Raw genomic sequence first — 25,335 nt, 5'->3', positions numbered from 1 at the left:
TGTTCAGTGCTTTTAAAAGCCATTTTAGGAAGTGTTCTTTGAGAAAGCATCTACACAAGAGCAATTTCCCTTTAAGAACCATTAAAAATAAAGAAAAAAAGCCACTGACTAGTTAAAGTATGTGTAAAATATTCAATAATTGGTTTAATGAACACTAAAATATAGACAAAATGTTCCACAACTAAACAACAGTGTGTGGAAGTGTGGTGTAATTCAAGGGTTTATTCGAGGTCCCATTTTTAAACCTTTAAACCTTAAAGATATCTATCTTTAAATCTGTCTAATCAGTACAAATATCAATCCAAACAACAGGATTGTCCTTCACTCACTGCAGAAGCAGTGTCCTGTTGTCATATATCACAGAGTAATCCAGCTCAAAAAACATCCAAATAGCTCCTATATTTGTCCTGAAGGATTTAGCTTTAGGATATTACGAGTTTGACGGTTCGCCATATGGTTAAAACAATGCACCTAATTTTATTTTTACTTCCAAAGCAAGGCTACTAATCTAATTGTAACATTTCTACTGCTGATACTTTCTTGTGGTGGTGAAAAGTTTACTTATTTATTAATACAGTAGTGCTGCATAAAATTACCCCAAATAATTAGGTACGGTAAAGAATCCACACAGTCTCAAATGGCATCTTCAGTATACTGTATACAGTATATACTGAATTATCATTCATGTAATCACTAAGAGAAGGTCCAAATTTTCAGAACTTTGAATAGAAATCAATGTAATTCAAGTAATTTTAGAAAATGTATTTGGTCTATTTATTTGCAGGTCTTTACACAATGCACAGGGCATCTAATTGGTTCAAACTATGAAGAATACATGAAAGACATAAATGTTCTTTCATTGGACATTTTTACCCCAGTAAAGAATTGTTGGTAGCATTCTTAGAATTTTCAATCTGTCAAGTTTTTTGGATGTTCTTAGAACATGTTTTTAAATGTTCAGGTACTTTTGCTTATGTCAATATTTCTAGTTTGAAAATTAGTAATTGTTTAACTGGGAACATTATGTGAGAAACTCCCAAATAACATGTAAACCACTATTATGTCCCATTTTTTAAAAACGTTTCTGGAACATTATTTCTGTAAGATGACAAGCTATCCTTTTCCCGGAAACTTTTTTTTTAAATACAAACCCTAAATCATTCACATTTGGACACACCTTCTTTAGTGTTTTTATATTCTTCCTTTTCTACATAGTAAATGAACTCTGAAATGATCAAGAACACATAAGAAATCATGTAGTAACTTAAAAGTGTTAAACAAACCAAATACTCTGAAGTATTTAGGTGCTCTTATCTGGGGAGCTGTTAACTTGCGGTTTCACTTGAGGAATCTTTTAAGTTCCTGACATTTTTTAAGTGATTTTCTTTTCTTTAGTTGAGTAGTTGTTGCTTCTCATAATCTGGATTAGAACATTACTCAAATATTCACTATTCACTGTATACCTGTAACTCTACCTCTTCACTACTTTACTTTAACTGATGCTCTCAAACACTTTATTAAGAGACAAGAAATTCAAGTAATTAACTCTTGATGAGTTCAGCACAGCTGTTAACTGAAAGACTGAATTCCAGGAGACTCTACCTCATAAAGCTGGCTGAGAAAATGCACAAATATATGTAAAGCTGTACTATTTTTGAGCATTAGGATATTATGAGTTTGACGGTTCGCCATATGGTTGAAACAATGCACCTTATTTTCTTTTTGCTTCAATAGCAAGGCTGCTAATTTAATTCCAAAACCTCCACTTCTGATACTTTCTTGTGAAGGAAAAAAATGTATTAATTTATACAGTAGCGCTGCATAGAATAACCCTATATCAGTCTCAGATGGCATCTTCAGTATATATACTGTATTATTATACATGTAATCGCTGTCCAATGAAAACACATATAATTATAATAATATTAATAACAATAATACTTTTTATTTATATAGCACTTTTCAAAATTCTCAAAGATGCTTTACATACTAGGATAGGGCACAAACTTAAAGTTATATAAAAAAAATAAGGAATACAGTAATTTATTGAACATTAAAGATTAAAAATACAAAGATTAAAAACTAATTTGACAAATTTGACACATAAAAAGTAAAATATTTATAGAATCTAAAATAAGTAAAAAGATAACAGTAACAGTAAGGTAAAATTTTAAGAATGATAAGAAATGATTAAATGAATAATAGAACTAAGAACATTAGACTAATAAAATATAAAAATAAGAGTAGTAATAAATAAATAAAAATAACTTAATTTGTTAATTTTTAATTAAGAAAAAGATAAAATTAAAAAAATATATTTAAAATAATAAAAAGAATAAAAGAAATAGAGTGAAAGAGAGAGAAAGAGAGAGAAATTAAAAGATAGAAGCTCATATGTCTTCACTGCTTCACTCACACACACACACACATATATATACACACCTCTCTGATATATCACACCTCTTCCTTCTTAACTCTCTCTCTCTTTTCTCACTCGCTCGCTCGCTCACTCCACACATGGTTCTCACCAAGGTTGCCTGAAATTGCTCCATAACACCCCTCCCTCCTGTCCCTGTGTGATTGATATGTGTGTGTGTGTGTGTGTGTGGTGTGTGTGTGTGTGTGTAAAGCTATATCGATGTGATCAGACCGACATGTAACCTTGGGATCAATAGCATCAGTGTATTTCCACCCTGCTAATCAGACGCTGTCAGTTATAGATGGTGTTTATTTCCATATTCCTCACATTTACTGAGATAAATGATCTTCTCACTCTTCTCAGAAGTGGGTGGAAAATTCCTCATCCGCACCTTTTCTCCATCTGAACACAGAGTGTCTGTATTGATCGCTGTGCAGTGAAGCAGATGGATTTTATTTTTTATAAATATTCACACCATAAATGCTTGAGTAAACCAGAAACTTAACCAAAAGCATGGTGCATGGTTTTGCAAATTGTTGGAAACTTCAGATTTCATGGACATCAACCACTCAATCATAACATTCAGTTCAGTTTCTGAATCAGTTTCTCTGATTTTGCTATTTATAGGTTTATGTTTGAGTAAAATGAACATTGTTGTTTTATTCTATAAACTACAGACAACATTTCTCCCAAATTACAAATAAAAATATTCTCATTTAGAGCATTTATTTACAGAAAATGAGAAATGGCTGAAATAAGAAAAAAAAAGATGCAGAGCTTTCAGACCTCAAATAATGCAAAGAAAACAAGTTCATATTTATAAAGTTTTAAGAGTTCAGAAATCAATATTTGGTGGAATAACCCTGGTTTTTAATCACAGTTTTTTCATGCAGCTTGGCATCATGTTCTCCTCCACCAGTCTTACACACTGCTTTTGGATAACTTTATGCTGCTTTACTCCTGGTGTAAAAATTCAAGCAGTTCAGTTTGGTGGTTTGGTGGTTTGTGATCATCCATCTTCCTCTTGACTATATTCCAGAGATTTTCAATTTGGTAAAATCAAAGAGACTTTACATATGGAATTATTTAGTAACCAAAAAAGTGTTGAACAAACCAGAATATGTTTATATTTTAGATTCTTAAAAGTAGCTCCTCTTGATTAGATGAGCAGTTTTACACATCTCTGCTGGATTTTCTCAGTCAGCTTTATGAGTAAGAGTCAGGCTTTCAGTTAACAGCTGTGCTGAACTCATCAAGAGTTAATTACTTGAATGTCTGACATTATTTATTTGAATTATTTGAAACTGGCACTCATCAGGACCTCCCCAGGAAAGTAAGAGTGAGAGTTCCCTCTGTTGCATAGGATGTATTTCTAATTTCTACATTATAAATGAATAGTGAAGTGATCTATCAGATTATGAAGCAACACATATGAAATCATGTAGTAACTTAAAAACAGTGTTAAACAAACCAAAATACTCTGTGAAGTATTTAGATACTCTTATCTGGGGAGCTGTTAACTTGTGGTTTCTGAAGCTGGAAACTCTGATAACTTTATCTTGTACAACAGAGGAAACTGTCACTCATCTATATATTCCTGGGGCAGTCCTGATTAGTGCCAGTTTCATCATTATAATGTTTTTGATGGTCTTTGTTGTGATTGCATTTGAGGATACTTTCAAATGTCTTGACATTTTTTGTTTCTTAATTGACTGACTCAAATTATGTTTTCTTTACTTAGTTGAGTAGTTGTTGCTTCTCATAATGGAATCTCTGGAATCTCACAAACATTACTCAAATATTCACTATTCACTGTATACCTGTAACTCTACCTCTTCACTACTTTACTTTAACTGATGCTCTCAAACACATTAAGAGGCAAGAAATTAAACATATTGTGGTTTGTTTAACACTCTTTTGTCAGAGTTTGGATGACTTTAGTATTAATATAATATGCAGAACATTTTGAAATATTGATAAAAACACTAAATATATGTGTCTTCGGGTTAGTACGAGTTTGACTGTCTACCATTTAGTTTTAGCAATGCCCCCAATTGTATACTTGCTCTAAATGCATAGTAAGGTGTCTTATTACAATAATGATGTAGCTTATTGTTTCTATTAGTTGGTAAATAGACTAATTAGTGCACTAGTGTTAAATACTCTGCCACATAAACTGACTACTAAGTGTAATTATTCCCCAGGCTTAGGTGGCATTTCTATACTGATTAAGAATAACATTAACCTTGTTTCTACAAAAATTAACACTTTGTAATTCTATGACAATAGACTGTAGTCCTGATTCTGTTACTGTACATACTATATTATAGCCTGAGCAGCTATTATTATTATTATTATTATTACTACTATTTGGGTGGTGGGTGGTTATTATTCTCAGCACTGCAGTGATTAGCAGTGATTAGCATGGTGGTGGTGTATGAGGTGTTAGTGTGTGTTGAGCTGGTACAGTGAGTGGATCAGATAAAGCAGTGCTGACCACAGCAGACCTGTCTACCTGTCAACACCTGTCTACCTGTCTCCACCTGCTGCCTAATATGTGTGTAAGCACCTCTTTGACAGGTGTCACTGTCAAGACACAATGCTGTCTACATCACCTGTCAGTGGAATTAATTTCCCTCATTCACAAGATAACACCACATAACCTTCACTGGTTTTTGGTGCTCTTAACTTGTCAAATGAGATAACAAGATTAACCATCACTATCATTTAAAATAAGTGAATAGTCTTGATTTTGTGTGTTTAAATGAATTTGCCTCAGTTGACATTACATGTCCTGCAATTTAAATACTGTGCCTGAACATGTATTGATGACAATAATTAAATAATATACTGTTTTACACGTACACACACACACACACACACACACACACACACTATTAGTAAAAGTGTTTTATGACTCCTTGTGGCTTTGGATCCATTTTATGAGACAAGGTCATATAACACCGAACATCTGGACCATAAAGAATGTTTAACACGTCCAATCATACAGCATCTCATTAACGCTCTCTCTCTCTCTCTCTCTCTAATTCTATCTATCTCTCTATCCTTCTCTCTCTCTTTCTCTCCCTTTCTCACTTTTTAACTCTACCTCATTATCTTTTTCTCTGGCTTTCTCACTCTTTCCATCCCTCTCTGTCTCTCTATCACTCATTCTCTCTGTCTTTGTCTTGCTCACTCTTTTTACCTCTCTCTGACTCTCTCTCTCTCTCTGATATCTCTTATCTTTTTCACCTCTTTTCCTCTCTCTCTGTCTCTCTTACTCTCTTTACCTCTCACTCGACCCAATCACTATCTTTCTCTCTCTCTCTCTCTCTCTCTATTTACTTCTCTCTCTTTATTACGCACTCTTTCACTATATCTATCACTAACACTATCATTCGTTCTTTGTCTCTCACTCTCTTTTCCTCTTTGTACCAATGTCTATCTCTCTCATCACTTTCTCTCTATCACTCTTTCTATATGTCTTTGTTTCCTTCCCTTTCTTTACCTCTCTCTCACTTCACCATGTCTCTATCTCTCCCTCTCTCTCTATCTGATTCTATCTTTCTCTAACTTTCTCTGTCTTGCTCTCTTTTTCCCTCTTGATCAATGTCTGTCTTATTTAATTTCTCACTCTCTATCACTATCTCTATAATTCTCTCTGTCTTTTTTATTTTTCTCACTTTCTTTACCTCTCTCACTTAACCATATCTATCTCTCTCTCTCTTTCTTTCTCTTTCTCTCTCGTCAGTAATGTGATGAGACAGAAGCAGTTTATATCTGTATTGATCGATATCCAGCATCTTCCTCACTTTATCTTAATTATTGATTTCTAAAACGACACATTTTTGAAGCCACTTTGTTTCAGCCTGATTAAATATTGTTTATGTGTATGTGTTCAGTTTGAGCTTTCTCTTGAACTACAGGACCTCTGGGATTGTTTTTAAATGTAATGCAATTAAACAATTTTCTTCAACTTAGTGAGCAAAAAAATGCTGCTCATCCGTATTCTTTATATAAAGCTAATTCCTGATTGAATTGGCAACAATTAGCCGTTGAGGTGTTTGTGGCCAGGTGGCTAGATATATTGGCGCATTAGCTGATGTTGTGCGATTTTGAATGGCAGTTTTAATACGAAAACACGTGATTTTATATCAGATTGTTGTGTTTTATGTTAGAATCGTGTTCAGTGTGTTTATAAAGTGTTTTTAAGTGTATTTAATAGTAACATGTGTGTAAAGCAGAAAATGTGTTTAGAGTTCTAAGAAGAAACTGGATTTGAGGTTAAATCCTCTGTGCATCAGAATAAATCATTGTGCTACATGTCATTTTAGTGTGTTAGCAAGTGTGAAAAAATGTAATGTAACACACATTGTGTGTGTGTGTGTGTTTTCACTTGCTTGCAATATGTTGCTCTTTTCATTTAGCTGCGGGCTGCAGATTGTGCAACACACACATATATTACTGTGGTCCCTGCTGTTTCCCTGGACAGTGTGTGTATATATGTGTGTGTGTGTGTGTGTGTGTGTGTGTGTTTATATGTGTGTGGCCATCTGTGCAGCAGCATCTCATTATTCTCTATATAAACCACAACACTACATCACACTCCTGCTCATCCTTCACTTTCCAGCATTGCATCATCATCACACACACACACACACACACACACACACACACACACACACACACACACACACACACACACACACACGTCTGGTTAATGTGCACATCTGTTAGTTGTTTATGATTTGCAAGCAGTACTTTACAGTGTAGATATTCTAAAGATCACAGAAATAACTCAAATAACTCAAATACGCTTAGTTTTAGTTTTAAATCTGAATTTAACATTGTTCTTTAAACTGAGATTTTTTAGAGGAAACCGTCAAACAGAGGGCTTTGAGAATCACTGGCATGATGGGGCACAATAAGCGACCAAAAACCCAGAAATTTGAGAATTTCCCTCATTTAAAATGACATTAACCAGCATATTACCGTAATTGAATGTGTTGTTTTAATGTTTTAAAGTAGTTATCTAACTTTCCCTTTTCACCAGCATTTAAGGTGAAATAGAAAAAATAATATAAATCAAATAAAAGTTATAGTTTCAGCTCCCCATCAGAGAGGAATTAAGGAATGGAAGACATACGATAAACCTTAAATAGTTAAATAGTTAAGCAGCAGCAGGTAGGTTGCTAAACTTTAGCGCTTCACTGCTAGAACACTATATCTGAATCTCTGAATTTCGCCCCTTCATCTTCTAGCACTGTTCTAAGAGGAAGGGGTTATACTCTAAGGCCGTTTTCACACCATCACTATTTGGTCCGGTTAAAATAGACTATGGTTCATTTGTACCCTAAGAGCGGTTTGAATGAGCATGTGTGAAAACAAGTGAAGGTCACAATCAAACTCTGGAGCAGTTCGTTTGTGGTGAAAACGTGATCCAGTCTCGATCCGACCCAGATATCAAATATACTCCTTTTATTTAAGCTAAACTGTTCATATGGCGCAGTTTAATCTGATTTATTAGCCAGAAATATATATTTCTATGAACAAACGCTGTCTCTGCTGCTCCATGCCATTTACACGTTCAGTATGTGCAGCATGCATCTGCGTTTTCAGCATTCTGTGTTAAAGCAGCTTCACAGATATACAGATACACGAGCTGGAACACAGAATCTTATCCCTATTTTGACTTTCTTACTCCCACACCAGAGAGAGAAACGCTTCAAGTAAAAGAACTCAACTGATCCGGACCATAGAAACCAACTACAGGTGTGAAAACACCATAAAACAAGGGGTAACAATGGACTGGTGTAATTGGAAATGCTTCAAAAAGTCAAAAAGTTTGTATTTGAGTTATTTTTAATGAAATGAAAAGCCTCCCTTACTTGGATTTGCTTTTATCTACTTGATAACAGAAAACAGATCCCTCAGCTTTAGAAGAGCGTACAAAACACACACACACACACACACACACAACCCATAGAACACACACACACACACACAGCTTTTGACCCCGTCCTGGAATGAAATATCAGTGGAAAGTATGCTAGCAGTCTGGGTAATGACTGGTAGAGTTCATTGAGTTCATACATACACAACACACATACACACACTAACACTAACACACACACACACACTTACACAACACACACTTACACAACACACACTTAGACACTCCAGGGAATGTCTGTGGACTATGAGCCAGAACCTGATAGCCTGTATGGCTGCCAAGTACATGAGCTAACAGAGTCACATCACACACACACACACATACACACATACATACATACACACACTGAATGTGTTATTTGTAGTGTGCATTTGTGCTCCCATGCCTTACGACATCATCAGAATCAGATTTACAGTGTGTGTGTGTGTGTATCAGAGTGAAATGATAATAATAAATGATTTTTTATTGGGGGGAACTGTTCTGTAACTGAAAGGAGGTTCTAGTTATCTGTTGGTTCCTCTATGCTGGATATAAGATGAGATTGAGACGGTTGGGTATGAAGGTTCTACAGGTTCTGTATGGATCCTGCAGCACATTTACCCACAGATGTTGCTACAGCTGGGCCTGTAGATCCTGTAGCTCTACACTCGTAGGTTGAAGCTGAAGCTGCTGAGTCCCAGCTGCTCCATAAATGCTGAATGGTGATAAATCTGGAGACGGGCAGGACGAGGAGGTGCTGCAATCTGGTGGAGACGTTCCTGTATTCCTGGAAAAGCCTTGCTGTGTGTGGGTGAGCATTATCCTGCTAAAAAATGCTGCTTTCAGTTGGAAGTTCTGTACGAGAGGCAGCAACACATGTATCTGCAGAATGTTCTGCACACATCACTGAGATGTTAGTGTTCTGTTAGTGTTCCCCCTATCACTACTAGGAGTGACCGACTGTCACTGTATGAGATGATCCTCAGATCATCAATCACTCCTGCAGTTTACACTGTGAACTCTTCAGTCCACATCAAAGGCAGGATTGAAGTGTATGTGGGTACAGTAGACGGTTGCTGCGCTTTTCTCAAAGCGTTAGCGTTGTGATGCTACTCGGCAATGCTGCATCAGCAGCAGCTCAAAAAGAGGTGGAGTCTGTCTTCACATGTGTCGAAGGATGCATGTGCTGGACTTCACGCTTCTTATATTGGTGCATCACTAGTCATATCAGAGTCTATAAAGGCACGTCTAGCAGTCAACATTCTCTCACCTGGAGGAACACTACCCAACAGTAGTCTCTATTTATTGGGTAGTGGGTGAAGTATTTTTACGCCCTCTTGTGGCAAAACCCAGTATTTATATAGAACACACCTGTGATCATTCATATATCTGCCTGATACAGAGCTGCAGAGTTTTGGAGCAATATGAAGTGAATGAAGTGTGTTTGTGTGTGTGTGATCCTGATTGAGATGCTGCTCATGTTGGTCTGTTTTCTGTTGATCTGAAATTAATAACTTTCGCAGACAGGCTCCTCAGATTGGGGAATAGGGTTGTAGGCAGGGCATGGTGTGTATATGTGTGTGTTTGTGTGTGTGTGTGTGTGTGTGTGGTGTTATAATGTATGCTTTGGCCATGACCCTTGTGTCAAACCTGAGAGATGAAGGCGCAATTCAATTGTGAGTGTGTGTATAGTGTGTGTGTGTGTGTGTATAGTGTGTATGTGTGTGTGTATAGTGTGTGTGTGTGTGTGTGTGAGAGAGATGGGAGTGTATCTGATCTAATAGATGGTTTCTGCCTCAGGCTGAAGCTTCATTAATTTGCATATTCAATTATCTGTCCCTGTAGTATCAGTCAATAGATTATTGGCAATTAGTGTTTATTGATTTTACTGTGTGTATATTGATCATATTGTATCTGTCAGCACATATGTCCAAACATATATGCACCCGTTGCTGACACAGACATACAGTTTGTATAGTATGAACTTTTTTGTAGGAACTAATGATCCAATTCTGTCAGTTTATGACAATTAGAGTGTTTTTTTTTTCATCTTAACTAGTTTTAAATCTTTAAATTTGAATTTTTATGTTTCATATTAATTTTTTTTTAAAGATAGTGTTTATGTGTATTTTTTGTGTATTTTATTTTATGGCCTATTTTGCACTTTTTGTATGCTTTCCTTGAGTGCCAGAAAGGCACCTATGAATTAAAACGTATAATAATAATAATAATAATAATAATAATAATAATAATAATAATAATAATAATGTGTTTTTATTTAGGCTGTATTATAAGAATTATTGTGTAGAAATTCAGTGTCAATAAAGGTAGACCTATCAGATTCCGATCATCTGACTGTAGTTTGTAAGTGGTTCACAGTGGTTCACATGTCTTAAAATGTAAGGGATACTGAACCTTGGTTGGGCTGGTGGGAGGGCTCGAAATGGGCGGCAGAAAAATTACCTTATTTTTAATTCCAAAACTTGACAGGTATGAGTGCAGTACAGTGGGGGGTAATGATGGTGACTGATGGCGTCTGGCTAGTACAGTTCGTGTTAAAAGATGACCCCGCCCACATACACCACAGTTAAGTGCAGCGTCATTTAGCATATATGGGACACAGCAAAAGTCATGGGACAATATACGAGGTCGTGTCCTTGCTGTAAATTAACATTATTATTATAATTATTATTCCCTAAGTGTGTTCAGTGTGTGTGCATAAATATATGTATGCAAGTCTGTGTCTCCATGGGTGTCTTTGTTTCAGCATAGTGTGTGTGTGTGTGTGTGTGTGTAATATGTAATGTGATAAGTGCAGACAGAAGAGCAAAGTGTTCTCAAGGAGAACAGCATCAGGTGAAGGACACCCCCCATCCCCCCCCCCACACACACACACACTCATCACACACACACACACACACTACACACTACACACAGATAAATACACACAAACACCGTAAAAGACATGAAGAATATTATAAAAGAAACAAAGATAGAGGAAAAGACAGTTTACAGAGTACAGTGTTTTTAAGCTCTGCTTTATATCTATCTGCATTACTCCCATCATCTATTACTATTTTAATTCCTATCCGCTGCCAAACACTGTATTTTTTGTATAATTTAATCCTGTGCTTCATTTTCATCCCTGCCCACTTCAATCCCACCTTTCATTACCAAACGCTGTATTTCTGTACAATGTTATCCCATCAGCTTCAGTCTGTTTTGTTTTCTCCTGCTTCATTCCTGTCTACTTAATTTCCACCAGTTTAATCCCTACTTCCTTCAGTTTAATCACTACACATTTCATTTTAAACTGGACAGATTTAATTTTTAATTCCTATTCACTTCATTTTAATTCCTTTGTGCTTCATTTTAAGCCCTACCTGCTTCAATCCCATCCATTTTATTACCAAACGCTGTATTTCTCTACAATTTAATCCCTACCCGCTTCATTTTAATCCATTCCTGCTTCAATCCCACCCATTTTATTAACAAACGCTGTATTTATCTACAATTTAATCCCTACCTGCTTCATTTTAATCCCTTCCTGCTTCAATCCCACCCATTTTATTACCAAACGCTGTATTTCTCTACAATTTAATCCCTACCTGCTTCATTTTAATCCCTACCTGCTTCAATCCCACCCATTTTATTAACAAATGCTGTATTTCTCTACAATTTAATCCCTACCTGCTTCATTTTAATCCCTACCTGCTTCAATCTCACCTATTTCATTAGCAAACTATTTCTTAAAATTTAATCCCATCAGATTAATTAATTCCTGCTTTAATCTGAACTTTTTTGTGTCCTTCTGTTTCTTTCCTGTCTGCTTTATTTCCATCAATTTAATTCCTATATGCTTCATTTTAACCCCTTCCTGCTTCATTTTAACCCCTTCCTGCTTCATTTTAATCCCTACCTGCTTTATTTGAATCCCTATCTGATTCATTTTAATCCCTACCCACTTCATTTAATTCTCCACCTGTCCATTTTAACCTCTACATGATTTATTTAAATTTTTACTTGCTTAATTTCAATCCCTATCCCCTTTATTTAATTCCTACTCACGTAATTGTATTCCCCACCTGTTTATTTTAATCCCTACCTGATTAATTTTAATCCCTACATTCTTCAATTCCTCCTATTTCATTACCAATCAATTTCTGTTTTACAATATAATCACATCTGATTAAATAATTCCCATTAGTTAGTGGCAACTTATTTTAATGTTCACATTACCAGGTTAAAGTGATTCAAATCAGATTTTTGCTCAATGAGGCTCAGATCTGATTTTTTCATGGCTGTGTGAATGTGCCAAATCCAATTTTTTTCTAATCACATTTGAGTCACTTTCATAGGAGTTTATACACGTATCAATGTGCAGCATGTGAGACGTTTCAGATTCGTTTATTTGTAAATGTGAACCATCAAGATAGCCAAATTCCATCTGAGCAAAAAATCAGATTTAAGCAATGTGGTTTGTAATGTGATTGTAGACAAAGACTTCAATTTGCAGCATGCACTCACACCGGATGTTCCTGCTCCCCAGTTACCGATTGTTTTCACTTAGCCTTTCTAGCATAAGTATTGAATCTAGTTATCTAGCTCTTCTACTACATGGTTTCTTTATCTATTGCCTTTTTATCTTGCCCTCTCTATTGTTTATTTCTGTTTCCAATCTGTTTTTGTGTATTTGACTGCTCTTTTGCCTTAGTGCTTTCTCTGCTGTGTTTACCATTTATGACCCTGTTTTGCCTGACTACACTCTCTGGCATGTTGTTTATATTTGCTGCCATATTGTTACTGACCTTGCCTGTCCCCTACTACTCCTGTAAGCCTAGCCCCTTTCTTAAAACTGTGTGACTGGTATCTGTGAGTGTCTGCCGTGTGTCTGGTCTGCAGTGGAGGAACTGTGTTCTCTAGAATGATGGAGGTCAGTACAGTACTTGTGGACGTGATTATTTAGGAAGTTGGGGATGAAGTGGGGTGATAATAATTATCCAGCATCCTGACCCCACTGCAGTGTATCTCTCTCTCTCTGTGACTTTAAAATACTCAGTGTCGAAGTAGCAGTGTTAACTTGGCACCCCTGCTGTAGAGTTAAGTGTGTGTGTGTGTGTGTGTGTTTTAGGTTTAGTGAAGCATAGCGAAGTGCTAACAGGGGCTAGAGGCCGCTTAGCCTCCTCCTGTTAGCTCATATACCTGTTCTGCCCTGAAGGATTTCGGATTGAGACCTCCAGCACTGTGTGTGTGTGTGTGGGTGTGTGTGTGTGTGTGTAAGAAATGTGTAAGCCCTACAGCACCCTGTTGTTGAGGAGATTAGATACAGCATGGCAGGTTATACTCAGTGTAATCTCTCTCTCTCTCTGTTGGCTCTATTTAGTGATCTATATAGGCGAGCCGTCAAACTGTGCAACATGCAGCTTGATTTAGGGCGTCAGTGTGTCTTTGCTATCATAACAACAGGAAAAGTACACATTGCGTGGCTAAAAATGCAAAGCAAAAGGCAGGTACTAATCAATTTAATTAATGATGGGCGTGGTTCATTTTGGGCGTAAAGTGAAATAAACCAATCAGAGTGTCTCTTGCTCATCATTCTCTTTAAGAGTAGATCAGGTGAGCTCTGTCTTTGGTGGATTGCTATTGTAACGGTGCAGCTACCTGGACGTGTTCAACAAACTCTTCTCAGCAGAGGAAACTGAGCTGCTGGTTGATGCTGTGAAGGAGCTCCAGCAGCTCATTTACGGGAACAGCAATGTTATTTTATTTACTATTCTGTTTATTGTTGATGTAAAAGATAGCAATGAACATCTGACTGTTGACTGTTGTCAGGGTTTTAATCAGTCAGTGGAGCTCCTGTGTTTTCTGTTACCAAGATAAACAAGCAAAACTCCAGAAATGTACCTGAACACACCTCATTTCCAGAACACCACGCCCATCAGTGTAGATATATTCAGAAGCTCTGCTGCTGTTTAAACAATGCAGGAGGAAGGAGTGAACAATGTTGGTGGGGTGTAAGATAGCAATGAGGATCGTGACATTCTACACTTACAAAGTTGCTGTCTTAACTACTGTATAGAGGAGTGTTAAAGCTTTATTCTATTATATCCTTTTTTCGTCACCACAAGAAATGAAGGAAAATTAATTCATTTGTTTGCTGACCGATGGCCTAGATTCGGGTTAAACTATCTGCTGCCCCTTTCACAGTCTTTTAACTGGGGATAATATCTTGGAGTTCATCAATAAGGCATATCTGGTACTCAGTGGTCTCTCACCAGGAGGTACACTACCCAGAAGTAGCCACTGAGAGGATTTTAATATAAATCTCGCAATATAAACTGGGCTTTCATCTCCAATAAAGACATATTAAAATCAGAGATGTCTTACAGTATATGGTGGAAATGTAAATTATAGATATCTGATAATATTATTATCAGATTATATATTATATAATATTATAGACTGATAATATTATTAAAAATACATTTTATAAGAGAAATTGTGTGGTATCACATGGCTAATCTCAATTAGAAGACTTCCAGTAAGAGTTTTAGTTCGGTGGAGTTTCTACAGTGTGTTAAAACATCAAAATGCCCAATGTGATAATGATGGAAACCCTTAAACACTTCCTTTTTGAAAATGAAAGACTTAAGTAAGTCTGAAAAAAAAGCTATAAACCTTACATGTACAATTACCTTAAAAAACTAATGATTTTGTCATTTTTTGGCAACTCCCAGAATCAGAAAAAGAAAGAAATTCAAATGGTCTCAAGTGAATACGTTTTTGAAAAAATCGTAATTAAACTCAGAAAAAATAAACTCTTAAAAAAATAAAACATGATGTTAACTCTTGGGACTTTCTGTCTTTTTTTCATTATTAATACATAACCTTGTAATGGTACATCAAATGTTATTGATGTAAAGGTGTTTTTGTGTGTATTTTATGTACATTTTCAGAATGAACTATTAAAGCAAGACCCAGTTTTTAATTGGATCACACCTGAAAACATAACTTTAGCTGAATTTTGCAGCAATCTAGAGTACTATTTTGTTAATTAGTGTAAAAATACAGTGTATTATATACTTTTTTTGGTGAGATGTTGAAAATCAAATAAAGAAAGAGTCTTTTTCTCTTTCTCTCTCTATATAGAATGTGTAGAGGTTGAGTGGAGCAGATGCAGTGTATTGGTGGGTTATATATCTTTTTAATGGGTTATTTACTGTCTGACCCCAGGGGACCACTGAGGGTAAAACAGTGCTATAAGAAACAGTAGAGAATCTACTGCAGCATTTCCACACTTACACACAGTGCATTCACACTTTCATCATCATAATAACTAGAAAAAGACACAGAAACACAGAGAACTCTGTAACTATTAAAAGTAGAAGTCTTTCTTTTCTTTAGAGAAATTACAGATGAAGTCAGAGAGCGGTGAGTACTGTTTCTACACCTTCAAATAAAGACTCTTAGAAACTGGAGAAATAATCTGCTACAGGAAGAAGTCTGACCCACATGGAAACAGCAGCTTTAGCCTTTAGCTCAGATTAACATGATTAAGATTAAGAACTTTGAAGCTACATGAAGTTTGGAGGTGTGTAGTGATGATTAACTCTGAAGCTACATGAAGTTTGGAGGTGTGTAGTGATGAATTCTGAAGCTACATGAAGTTTGGAGGTGTGTAGTGATGAACTCTGAAGCTACATGAAGTTTGGAGGTGTGTAGTGATGAACTCTGAAGCTACATGAAGTTTGGAGGTGTGTAGTGATGAACTCTGAAGCTACATGAAGTTTGCAGATGTGTAGTGATGAACTCTGAAGCTACATGAAGTTTGGAGGTGTGTAGTGATGAACTCTTAAGCTACATTAAGCATGGAGGTGTGTAGTGATTGATGAGCTCTGAAGCTACATGAAGTTTGAAGATGTGTAGTGATGAACTCTGAAGCTACATGAAGTTTGGAGGTGTGTAGTGATGAACTCTGCTGAAGCTACATGAAGTTTGGAGGTGTGTAGTGATGAACTCTGCTGAAGCTACATGAAGTTTGGAGGTGTGTAGTGATGAACTCTGAAGCTACATGAAGTTTGGAGGTGTGTAGTGATGATCTAATCTGAAGCTACATGAAGTTTGGAGGTGTGTAGTGATGATCTAATCTGAAGCTACATGAAGTTTGGAGGTGTGTAGTGATGAACTCTGAAGCTACATGAAGTTTGGAGGTGTGTAGTGATTGATGAACTCTAAAGCTACATTAAGTTTGGAGGTGTGTAGTGATGAACTCTGAAGCTACATGAAGTTTGGAGGTGTGTAGTGATGATCTAATCTGAAGCTACATGAAGTTTGGAGATGTGTAGTGATGATCTAATCTGAAGCTACATGACGTTTGGAGGTGTGGAGTGATGCATTCTGAAGCTACATGAAGTTTGGAGGTGTGTAGTGATGATGAACTCTGAAGCTACATGCAGTTTGGAGGTGTGTAGTGATGAACTCTGAAGCTACATTAAGCATGGAGGTGTGTAGTGATGAACTCTGAAGCTACATGGAGTTTGGAGGTGTGTAGTGATGAACTTTGAAGCTACATTAAGCATGGAGGTGTGTAGTGATGAACTCTGAAGCTACATGAAGTTTGGAGGTGTGTAGTGATGAACTCTGCTGAAGCTACATGAAGTTTGGAGGTGTGTAGTGATGAACTAATCTGAAGCTACATGAAGTTTGGAGGTGTGTAGCGATGATCTAATTTGAAGCTACATGAAGTTTGGAGGTGTGTAGTGATGAACTCTGAAGCTACATGAAGTTTGGAGGTGTGTAGTGATGAACTAATCTGAAGCTACATGAAGTTTGGAGGTGTGTAGTGATGAACTAATCTGAAGCTACATGAAGATTGGAGGTGTGTAGTGATGAACTCTGAAGCTACATGAAGTTTGGAGGTGTGTAGTGATGAACTAATCTGAAGCTACATGAAGTTTGGAGGTGTGTAGTGATGAACTAATCTGAAGCTACATGAAGTTTGAAGGTGTGTAGTGATGAACTAATCTGAAGCTACATGAAGATTGGAGGTGTGTAGTGATGATGAACTCTGAAGCTACATGGAGTTAACTAAATATCAGATTAATATTCAATAGAACACTTAAAATCTCCACTTTGTAGCAGCTATATTACAGTACTGATGAACCCAGCGCTCCACCACTGCAGCTCACACACACATCGGAGTGTGTGTGTGTGTGTGTGTGTGTTTCCCACCCGCTGGGCATATCATCCGAAACTAATGAATTAACACACTGATCTATTCAAAGAGTGGGCGAGCGAGAAAACAGAGAGAGAGAGAGAACAGAGGGAGTAGATGCTTCATAAACACAGAGACAAATCAAATTACTGCACTGTCTGCTCTTTACTGACTACCACCTACACGCCTGTCACCTACAATCAGACCAGAACCGGTGGTCCAAACCCGAATCCAGCCAGAGAACTTTCTGTACAAACCTGAACCAACCCTCAGTACTAACATACAGTCCAAACCTAGCCTAAGGAGTACCAAACATACCGCCCAAAGCTAAGGGGGTTTTCACCCTAGAACCTAGAATTTGGTCCATTTTTGGATTATTTGGTCTCAAACGATTTTGTTTGAAGTTAAGATAAATCCAGCAATAGTCTGAAACTGACCAAAGATCAGCTGAAATCAACAAAATTCTGTATATTATGTACTAAGTTAAGAACTACAAAAAGGTTTGAAACAAACCAATGCCTGCAATATTTTAAAATTTGAGACAAGCATGTCTAAAACTGACCCAACACCAGTTAAATTCCGTCTGAATTGGTATCCACAACAATTTCAGGCCTGGAACCGAAGTTGACCTAAATCCAAAAAAAGTCTGTAACTGATGAAAGACCAGCTAAATTCAGTTCAAAACCCAGCTGATCCAGCAAAAGAATGTCTAAAATTGACCAAACACCTGTGAAATTCACTGCAAAATTGACCCAACACCAATAAAAGTCTGTCCAACACTAAGCCAAGAAATGCAAATAACCAAAATGCTACACCTGGTGTTAAAGGTACTTCTTTTCCTCCTAGACCTGTGTCTACCAGTGTTCTCCAAGCTCCGGACTCCATTACACAGAATGCACAATCGCCTGAGTATTGATTTCACTTCATTTACTCCCAGAAGAGTAATAAATCAGGTTCTGTCTGTCTTTACAAAGTGTTTTTTTGTTTTTTTTGTTTTTTTGCTCTTGCAACTTATTACTGATCTGGACTCTTCTTGTTTGTTGCCTGGTTTTGATCTTGCATGTTTACATCATGAATTTGGATTATCTTTATTTAAAAAAGCCTGTTTATTGTATCTGTACTGATATACCAGCAATACTGAGTTTGAAATTTGAAATTCAGGCTGAAAAATTGGTAACTGATGGTGTTAGCTGGATTTTATTAGTTAAGGTGGTAGGAAAGCTGGTCATCCAGGGAAAAGCACTCATAGCTACTGGACAGATAGCTGACCAGCCGTGCATCCAGCACACAGTACATAGTTTATGATGCATCCTGGTCAAGCGTGGTCAAACCTTTGGTTTAGCATATTTGGTTTACCAAATAGTAAATTTGCCCAAATATGACTTTTACGTATTTTGTCACTAACTTTGGAATGTAATTCAGTTATTGTTGTAATGCTTTAGCAATATTGCACTTATTATAGCCAAAACATGATAAACTGGTAAAAAGACAGAAATAAAGAGAAAGAAATAGAAAGAGAGAAAATAGAGATAAATATATCTCTCTTTTATATAAAAGTTGTGTTGTTCTACTGGGTTTATTACAGCTGCTGCTAGTAGTGGCGTGTTGTATTGAACATCAGCTGGTAATTGCTTTGGCACTATTGCATACAAAACAGCCAATAAAAGTCATTAAACTGAGAGAGAGCGAGAGAAAGACAGAGAGCGAGAGAGAGAGAGAGAAAGAGAGAGAGAGAGAATCTCTCTGCCGCCTAAACCTTTATGTAGTAATACTGAATATAACACAGTATCTCCATGACAGCCATCTCCCTTAGCCCTGTTCAGTTTATTATCTCTCTCTCACACACACACACACACACACACACACAATATTAAATACTAGACATCTCTTAACAAAATAATCACTCAAACTCCATTCTGTTCGCACAAAAGACCCAATCCTGAGGCCTGAGTTTAATTCATCTGAACAAGGCACTTTAAGAGCTTAAACACACACACACACACACACAACTGCAATTTGTTGTACAGTACACTCATTAACAATAAAGAGGATACATTTGGGTAGTGTACCTCTTGCTGAGAGATCAGTAACTGCTAAGCATGCCTCTACGACCTACTCAAAAGGCCCAATTTTAGCAAACTATAATTTTAGCAGCTTGATTTAGGGCGTCAGTGTGTCTTTACTATCGTAACGACAGGAATCCAGGTTCTGTTTGGGATCTGATGATGTTCAGGTTTGAGTATGGAGTTCTCATGTTGATGCGCTTCAATCCTGCCTTTGACGTGGACTGAAGAGTTCACAGTGTAAACTGCAGTAGTGATTAATGATCTGAGGATCATCTCATAGTAGTGATAGGAGGAACACTAACAGTGATCTCAGTGATGTGTGCAGAACATCCTGCAGATCCATGTGTTGCTGCCTCTCATGCAGAACTTCCAACTGATAGCAGCATTTTTCAGCAGGATAATGCTCACCCACACACAGCAAGGGTTTAACAGGAATACAGGAACGTCTCCACCAGATTGCAGCACCTCCTCGTCCTGCCCGTCTCCAGATTTATCACCAGTCCAGCATTTATGGAGCAGCTGGGACTCTGCAGCTTCAGCTTCAACCTACGAGTGTAGAGCTACAGGATCTACAGGTCCAGCTGTAGCAACATCTGTGGGTAAATGTGCTGCAGGATTCATGCAGAACCTGTAGAGCCTCCACCATACCCAACTGTTTCAATCTCATCTTATATCCAGCATAGAGGAACCAACAGAGAACTAGAACCTCCTTTCAGTTATAGAACAGTTTTCCTCTAATAAACTTATTTATTATAATCCTTTCACTCTGATACTGTAATCATTACTATTCACACAGATAAAGATTCACTACATTACAAATTTCAACATTTCTCTCTCCCCCTCCCTCTCTCTCTCTTTTGACAGTAAGTAAAAGGGTGGAGGTTGAGTGTTTTGAGTCTCATTGTGTAAGAATTCAGTTTCTGACCTTAAACATGAGAGAGAATCAATAGGGTGGAACACACACACACACACAGGCCCTCCGTAGTGAAAAAAAAAAGAAAGAGAGAGACTGTAGAGGAATATAGTGGGTGGATGGAGCACATTTGCATGTAAATGGTTTGGCCTGGGTTTGATATATAACCCATAATTCCCTGCGGCGATGGAGCAAAAGAGCGAACGAGCGAGAGAGAGAGAGAGAGAGAGAGAGAGAGAGAATGAAGGATAGTGGTGTATTTAAAGCCTATTTGTGCACATATTAAATCCCCCAGGTGAGAGTGAGTGTGTGTGTGTCTGCATATAGGGATGATGTTATTATGTTCAGTTACAGTGTGTGTGTGTGTGTGTGAATAAGTGTGCTATATTGTATCATTCTTCTTTTCTTTTATTCTTTGCTCTTATAAACGTTATTATTAATATGTAACCCCTCCCCCTCTCTCTTACAGCACTCATATGCTCCGCCCCCACATCCGATGGCCCCGCCCAGTCCAGGCAGCACTAGCTGCAGCCAGAATGGAGCAGAGCAGCTCAGTAAAACCAACCTCTACATCCGGGGCCTTTCACCAGCCACCACTGACCAGGACCTCATCAAACTATGCCAACCGTGAGTACACACACACAAACACACACACACACACACACACAACCTCGAGCAGCTTGGACTCTGTGTAAAGTCAGTGCAGTTTTGTTTTCCCGCAAAATCTTACAGCACTTCATGCTGAACCTCTGCTACTGACAATTTATATGGAGATGAGGATTTCATTTTCCAGCAGGATTTGGCACACTGCCCACACTGCTATCAGTTGGTCTTATATAATATTCAAATTTTCTGAGACACTGATTTTAGTGTTTTTTTTCATTGGCTGTAAGCCATAAACATCAACAATATAATATATAAACACTTAAAATAGATCACTCACTGTGTTTAATACAGCTATATAATAAGAGTTTCACATTCTGAACCGAATTACTATTATTGCTACTAATTAAGTATCTTTTCAATGATTTTCACATTTACTGAGATGTACTAATATATGCTTTATGCTGATGTGTTGAGGAATTATTGGGTTATTAAGCTGAGAAAATGACAAGGTGATACTGATAAAGTATTGAGATACTTTTTCATAATGGATATGCCATGCCACACTAGGTGTAACTGTGTGGAGTGTGTTGTATGTCTTTTTATTAATGACATACTATTAATAGGTAAGTTGTGTAGCTGTGCAGTGTGCAGGTCAGGTCACTAGTGTTATCACAGCTCGGATTCACACCCACGCCTCACCAACACACCATAATATCATCCCTCAGGGTTCCCCCCCAACACTTCCCAACCTTGGCCTTTTGACTCTCATACACACAACCCTCATAAACCATAACACACACACACACACACACACACACACACTCTACCCTGACCTCTCGATCCCTTCACACACTGATACTCTAGAGCTCTAAAGGTCAAGAACACTGCCCTGCATTATACCTGGCAACACACACACACACACACACACATACCTCATAACCATTGTTATCCACACCTTATGGTCAAATAGACATGCAGAGAAACAATACTGTGTATTTAGCTCTGATGTTATTGATCTCTGATTGTAATACATATAATACAGACATGCTTCCAAATTATGTAATATTATGATTTGTGTTACATTTAAACTAGAGATGTCAACATTAAAACATTATTGCACCTGATTAATTTGCAGTGTTATAAAAGAACACTGTCTCTGCTGCTCCATGCTGTTTAAACACTGAGAGTGCGGAATGTGCAGCATACACTGCTCAAATCTGCACTGCACGTCCCATTAAAAACACCCAAAGAAATAATCCAGTCTCATAAACTCTTTTAAAAGTATCTTCCAAAAAGAATTGGATCATTCTTACCAGATCTGGCTGAAATAGTCCTTAGAAGTCCATAGAAATGTAGTGAAACAGCGAAGAAATAATCCACCCTTGTTTTGGCCGTGAAGAAGCGTCAGTGAAATTTTTGTAGATGGTTGCGAAATATGTCCATAGAAGAAAGCAAAGAAAAGAACAAAAAAGAAAAAAACCTTTCTGAAAAGAAAAAGAAAACAGAACAAAACATCAATAAGTACAAACACAGTTGTAAGAAAAAGTAAGTGAACCATTTGGGATTATACTTGGATTTCTGCATAAATTGGTCATTAAATGTGTTTTGATCTTTATCTAAGTCACAACAATAGACACAAAAGCTCTCAGAAGCCCTACACTCAAGAATTGCTAACTTGAATGAAGCTGGAAGCTGGAAAGAAAAAGCCTTGATGTTCATGTGTCCAGGGTCAGACAGACGCTCTACAAATGGAGAAAGTTCAGCACTGCTGCTGCTACTCTCCCTAGGTGTGGTAAAGTCTGTAAAGATGACTGCAAGAGCACAGTGCAGAATTATCATAAGGTGAGGAAGAATCCTAGAGTGTCAGAAAAAGACTGAACACAGAAATCTCTGGCACATGCTAACATTTTTGTTGACAAATCTACAATAAAGAAAACATTAAATAAGAATTGAGTTCATGGGAGGACACCACAGAGGAAGACACTGCTGTTCAAAAAAGAAAAAAAACATTGCTGCACGTTTGAAGTTTGCAAAAGAGCACCTGGATGTTCCACAGCAGAACTGGCTAAATATACTGTGGACAGATGAAACGAAAATTGAGTTGTTTGGAAGGAAATCACACAACGTTATGTGTGGAGGAAAATAAAGGCAGAGCACACCATCATCAAAACCTCATCCCAACTGTGAAACATGGTGGAGGGGGCATCATGGTTTGGGGCTGCTTTGCTTTGCTTTGTCTCAAGGTCTGGACGGATTGCCGTCATCAACGGAAAAATGAATTCCCAAGTTTACCAAAACATTTTGCTGGAAAACTTAAGACCATCTGTCCTCCAGCTGAAGCTCAACAGAGGATGGATGATGCAACAGAACAACGACCCAAAACATAGAAGTAAATCAACAACCGAACGACTTCAACAGAAGAAAATTGTCCTGACCTCCTGAACCCAACTGAGATGCTGTGGCATCATGACCTCAAGAGAGCGATTCACACCAGATATCCCATAATATTTTAGCTGAACTGAAACAGTTTTTGCTGATGAAGGAGTATGAAGTCACATACTTTTTCCCCCTCACTGTGAATGTTAACATGCTGTGTTCAATAAAATCATGCAAATATATTTTTTGTGTGGTATTAGTTTAAGCAGACTGTGTTTGTCTATTGTTGTGACTTAGATGAAGATCAGAACACATTTAATGACCAATTTATGCAGAAATCCAAGTATAATCCCAAATGGTTTACATAATTTTCTTGCAAGTACTTTTCTGACACAAAAATAATTTTTACCACTTACGTTGAGCAAGCAAACAAAGGTTCATGAATCAGAGGAATGAAGCAACAGCTTCCTCTAAACCTCCATTGTTACCACATGGCTTCCATTTTTGTATGGATTGTAATCTGGGGTAAAAAACCAGTACTGCCCCCAAAGGTCAGTGTAGGCATTACAACCACCAAAAAGAATGTTTGTAGAAGCAGTATGATTAGCTAATGCTTTTATTAAACACATGTAGACATAGAAGTTATTGGAACAACTGTCTGTGATCAATGATTTGGATGGAGAACAATACTTTTACTACCATTTCCTAACAAAAGTCTTTTGACTCCTCTAAAGAAACATCTGTAATAATCCAGCAGTATCTACTGCAGCATCTGTCCTACTTTAGCCTACTTTAGTCCAGTGCTTCTACTCTTCTCTTATTTTTTCTAGAGTTGATTATATAATGGATTTCAGTGGTGGAACCAGAAAAGAAAGGCAGTAAAAGTTCTTCAGAGACGGTGGAAGTTCTTCCCAGGGATTCCGGTTCAATAAAAAGGAAAAGTTAGACTTGGGTTCCATCTGAAACCAGTGACGTAAAATTACGTCAAATCTCTATTTTTTTTTTTTTTTTTCAGCGCATTGTGAAAGAACTCCATCTCTTCTTTTAAAAGTGTTCCTTCTTTGGGAAAAGTTTGGAACTGGTCCCAGTTAAAAAAAGATGCTGAAATCAGGTTCTGACCCAGTTCCTGAAATCCCTCAGAGAAGCAGCTCTTCCTCAGTTTGATGTTCTGCTGAGTGAGCAGTAAAACCAGTGGTATACTGGAGGGATTGGTTAGGATTCACACTGCTGTGACTGGACTGGACCTGCTGTCCTTCTGAAAAGTTCAGCTCAGAGTTTTAATGAGCAGAAATGATGGGACGCCACCCTGACCACACGTCTTACTGCACCTATAGCCACTCTTACAGTACAGCACTCACCACCCTGCCTCTCTCTCGCCCGTCTCTCTCTCTTTCTCTCTCTTTCTGTCTCTTTCTCCCAGAGGACACCAGCAATACACTTTAATAAGCTCTACAACCAGAGCTGCACTGTTTAACCCCACACACTTCACTTTACACACTTCACTTCGATGTGTAGGTGATACAAAACCTGTTTTTCTCTGCAGTAAAATAAGTTATTTACATTCTGAAAACTGATAAAATGATTGTAAAGTTAATTTATTTCAGTGATTCAGTTGAAAATGTGAAACTCATATATTATATAGATGTATTAAACACAGAGTGATCTATTTTAAGTGTTTATTTATTTTATTGTTGATGATTATGAAGCTTACAGCCAATGAAAACCCAAAAAATCAGTGTCTCAGAAAATTAGAATATTATATAATAAGACCAATTGGTACTTTTGGCAGTGTGGGCACTGTGCCAAATC

The 25,335-nt window shown here is 37.4% G+C and overlaps 1 protein-coding gene and 1 long non-coding RNA gene across 12 annotated transcripts in view; both read left to right on the top strand.

Moving 5' to 3' along the window:
- The window catches only part of LOC103033149 (RNA-binding motif, single-stranded-interacting protein 3), a 105,741-nt gene that overhangs the window by 1,518 nt on the left and 78,888 nt on the right, over positions 1 to 25,335 (top strand). For all 3 annotated transcript variants that reach the window (XM_049472906.1, XM_049472907.1, XM_049472905.1), the window contains exon 2: positions 21,014 to 21,171. In XM_049472906.1, the coding sequence (XP_049328863.1) occupies positions 21,014 to 21,171 (158 nt within the window). The remainder of the gene's footprint in view (positions 1 to 21,013; positions 21,172 to 25,335) is intronic.
- Positions 15,760 to 17,537, top strand: LOC125788944 (uncharacterized). 9 transcript variants are annotated; one of them, XR_007429899.1, is made up of 6 exons: positions 15,760 to 16,105; positions 16,310 to 16,561; positions 16,606 to 16,645; positions 16,935 to 17,017; positions 17,104 to 17,186; positions 17,270 to 17,380. It is a non-coding gene; the product is annotated as an uncharacterized LOC125788944 (long non-coding RNA). The 9 variants fall into 9 exon arrangements; XR_007429902.1 differs by lacking the exon at positions 17,104 to 17,186 and having other exon boundaries at positions 17,230 to 17,380; XR_007429896.1 differs by lacking the exon at positions 17,104 to 17,186 and having other exon boundaries at positions 16,935 to 17,060.

This window comes from Astyanax mexicanus, unplaced genomic scaffold, assembly GCF_023375975.1.
Source record: "Astyanax mexicanus isolate ESR-SI-001 unplaced genomic scaffold, AstMex3_surface scaffold_31, whole genome shotgun sequence".
Lineage (NCBI taxonomy): Eukaryota > Metazoa > Chordata > Actinopteri > Characiformes > Acestrorhamphidae > Astyanax > Astyanax mexicanus.
The sequence above is the reverse complement of the archived record's forward strand: the minus strand, read 5'-3'. Positions and strand labels throughout refer to the sequence as shown.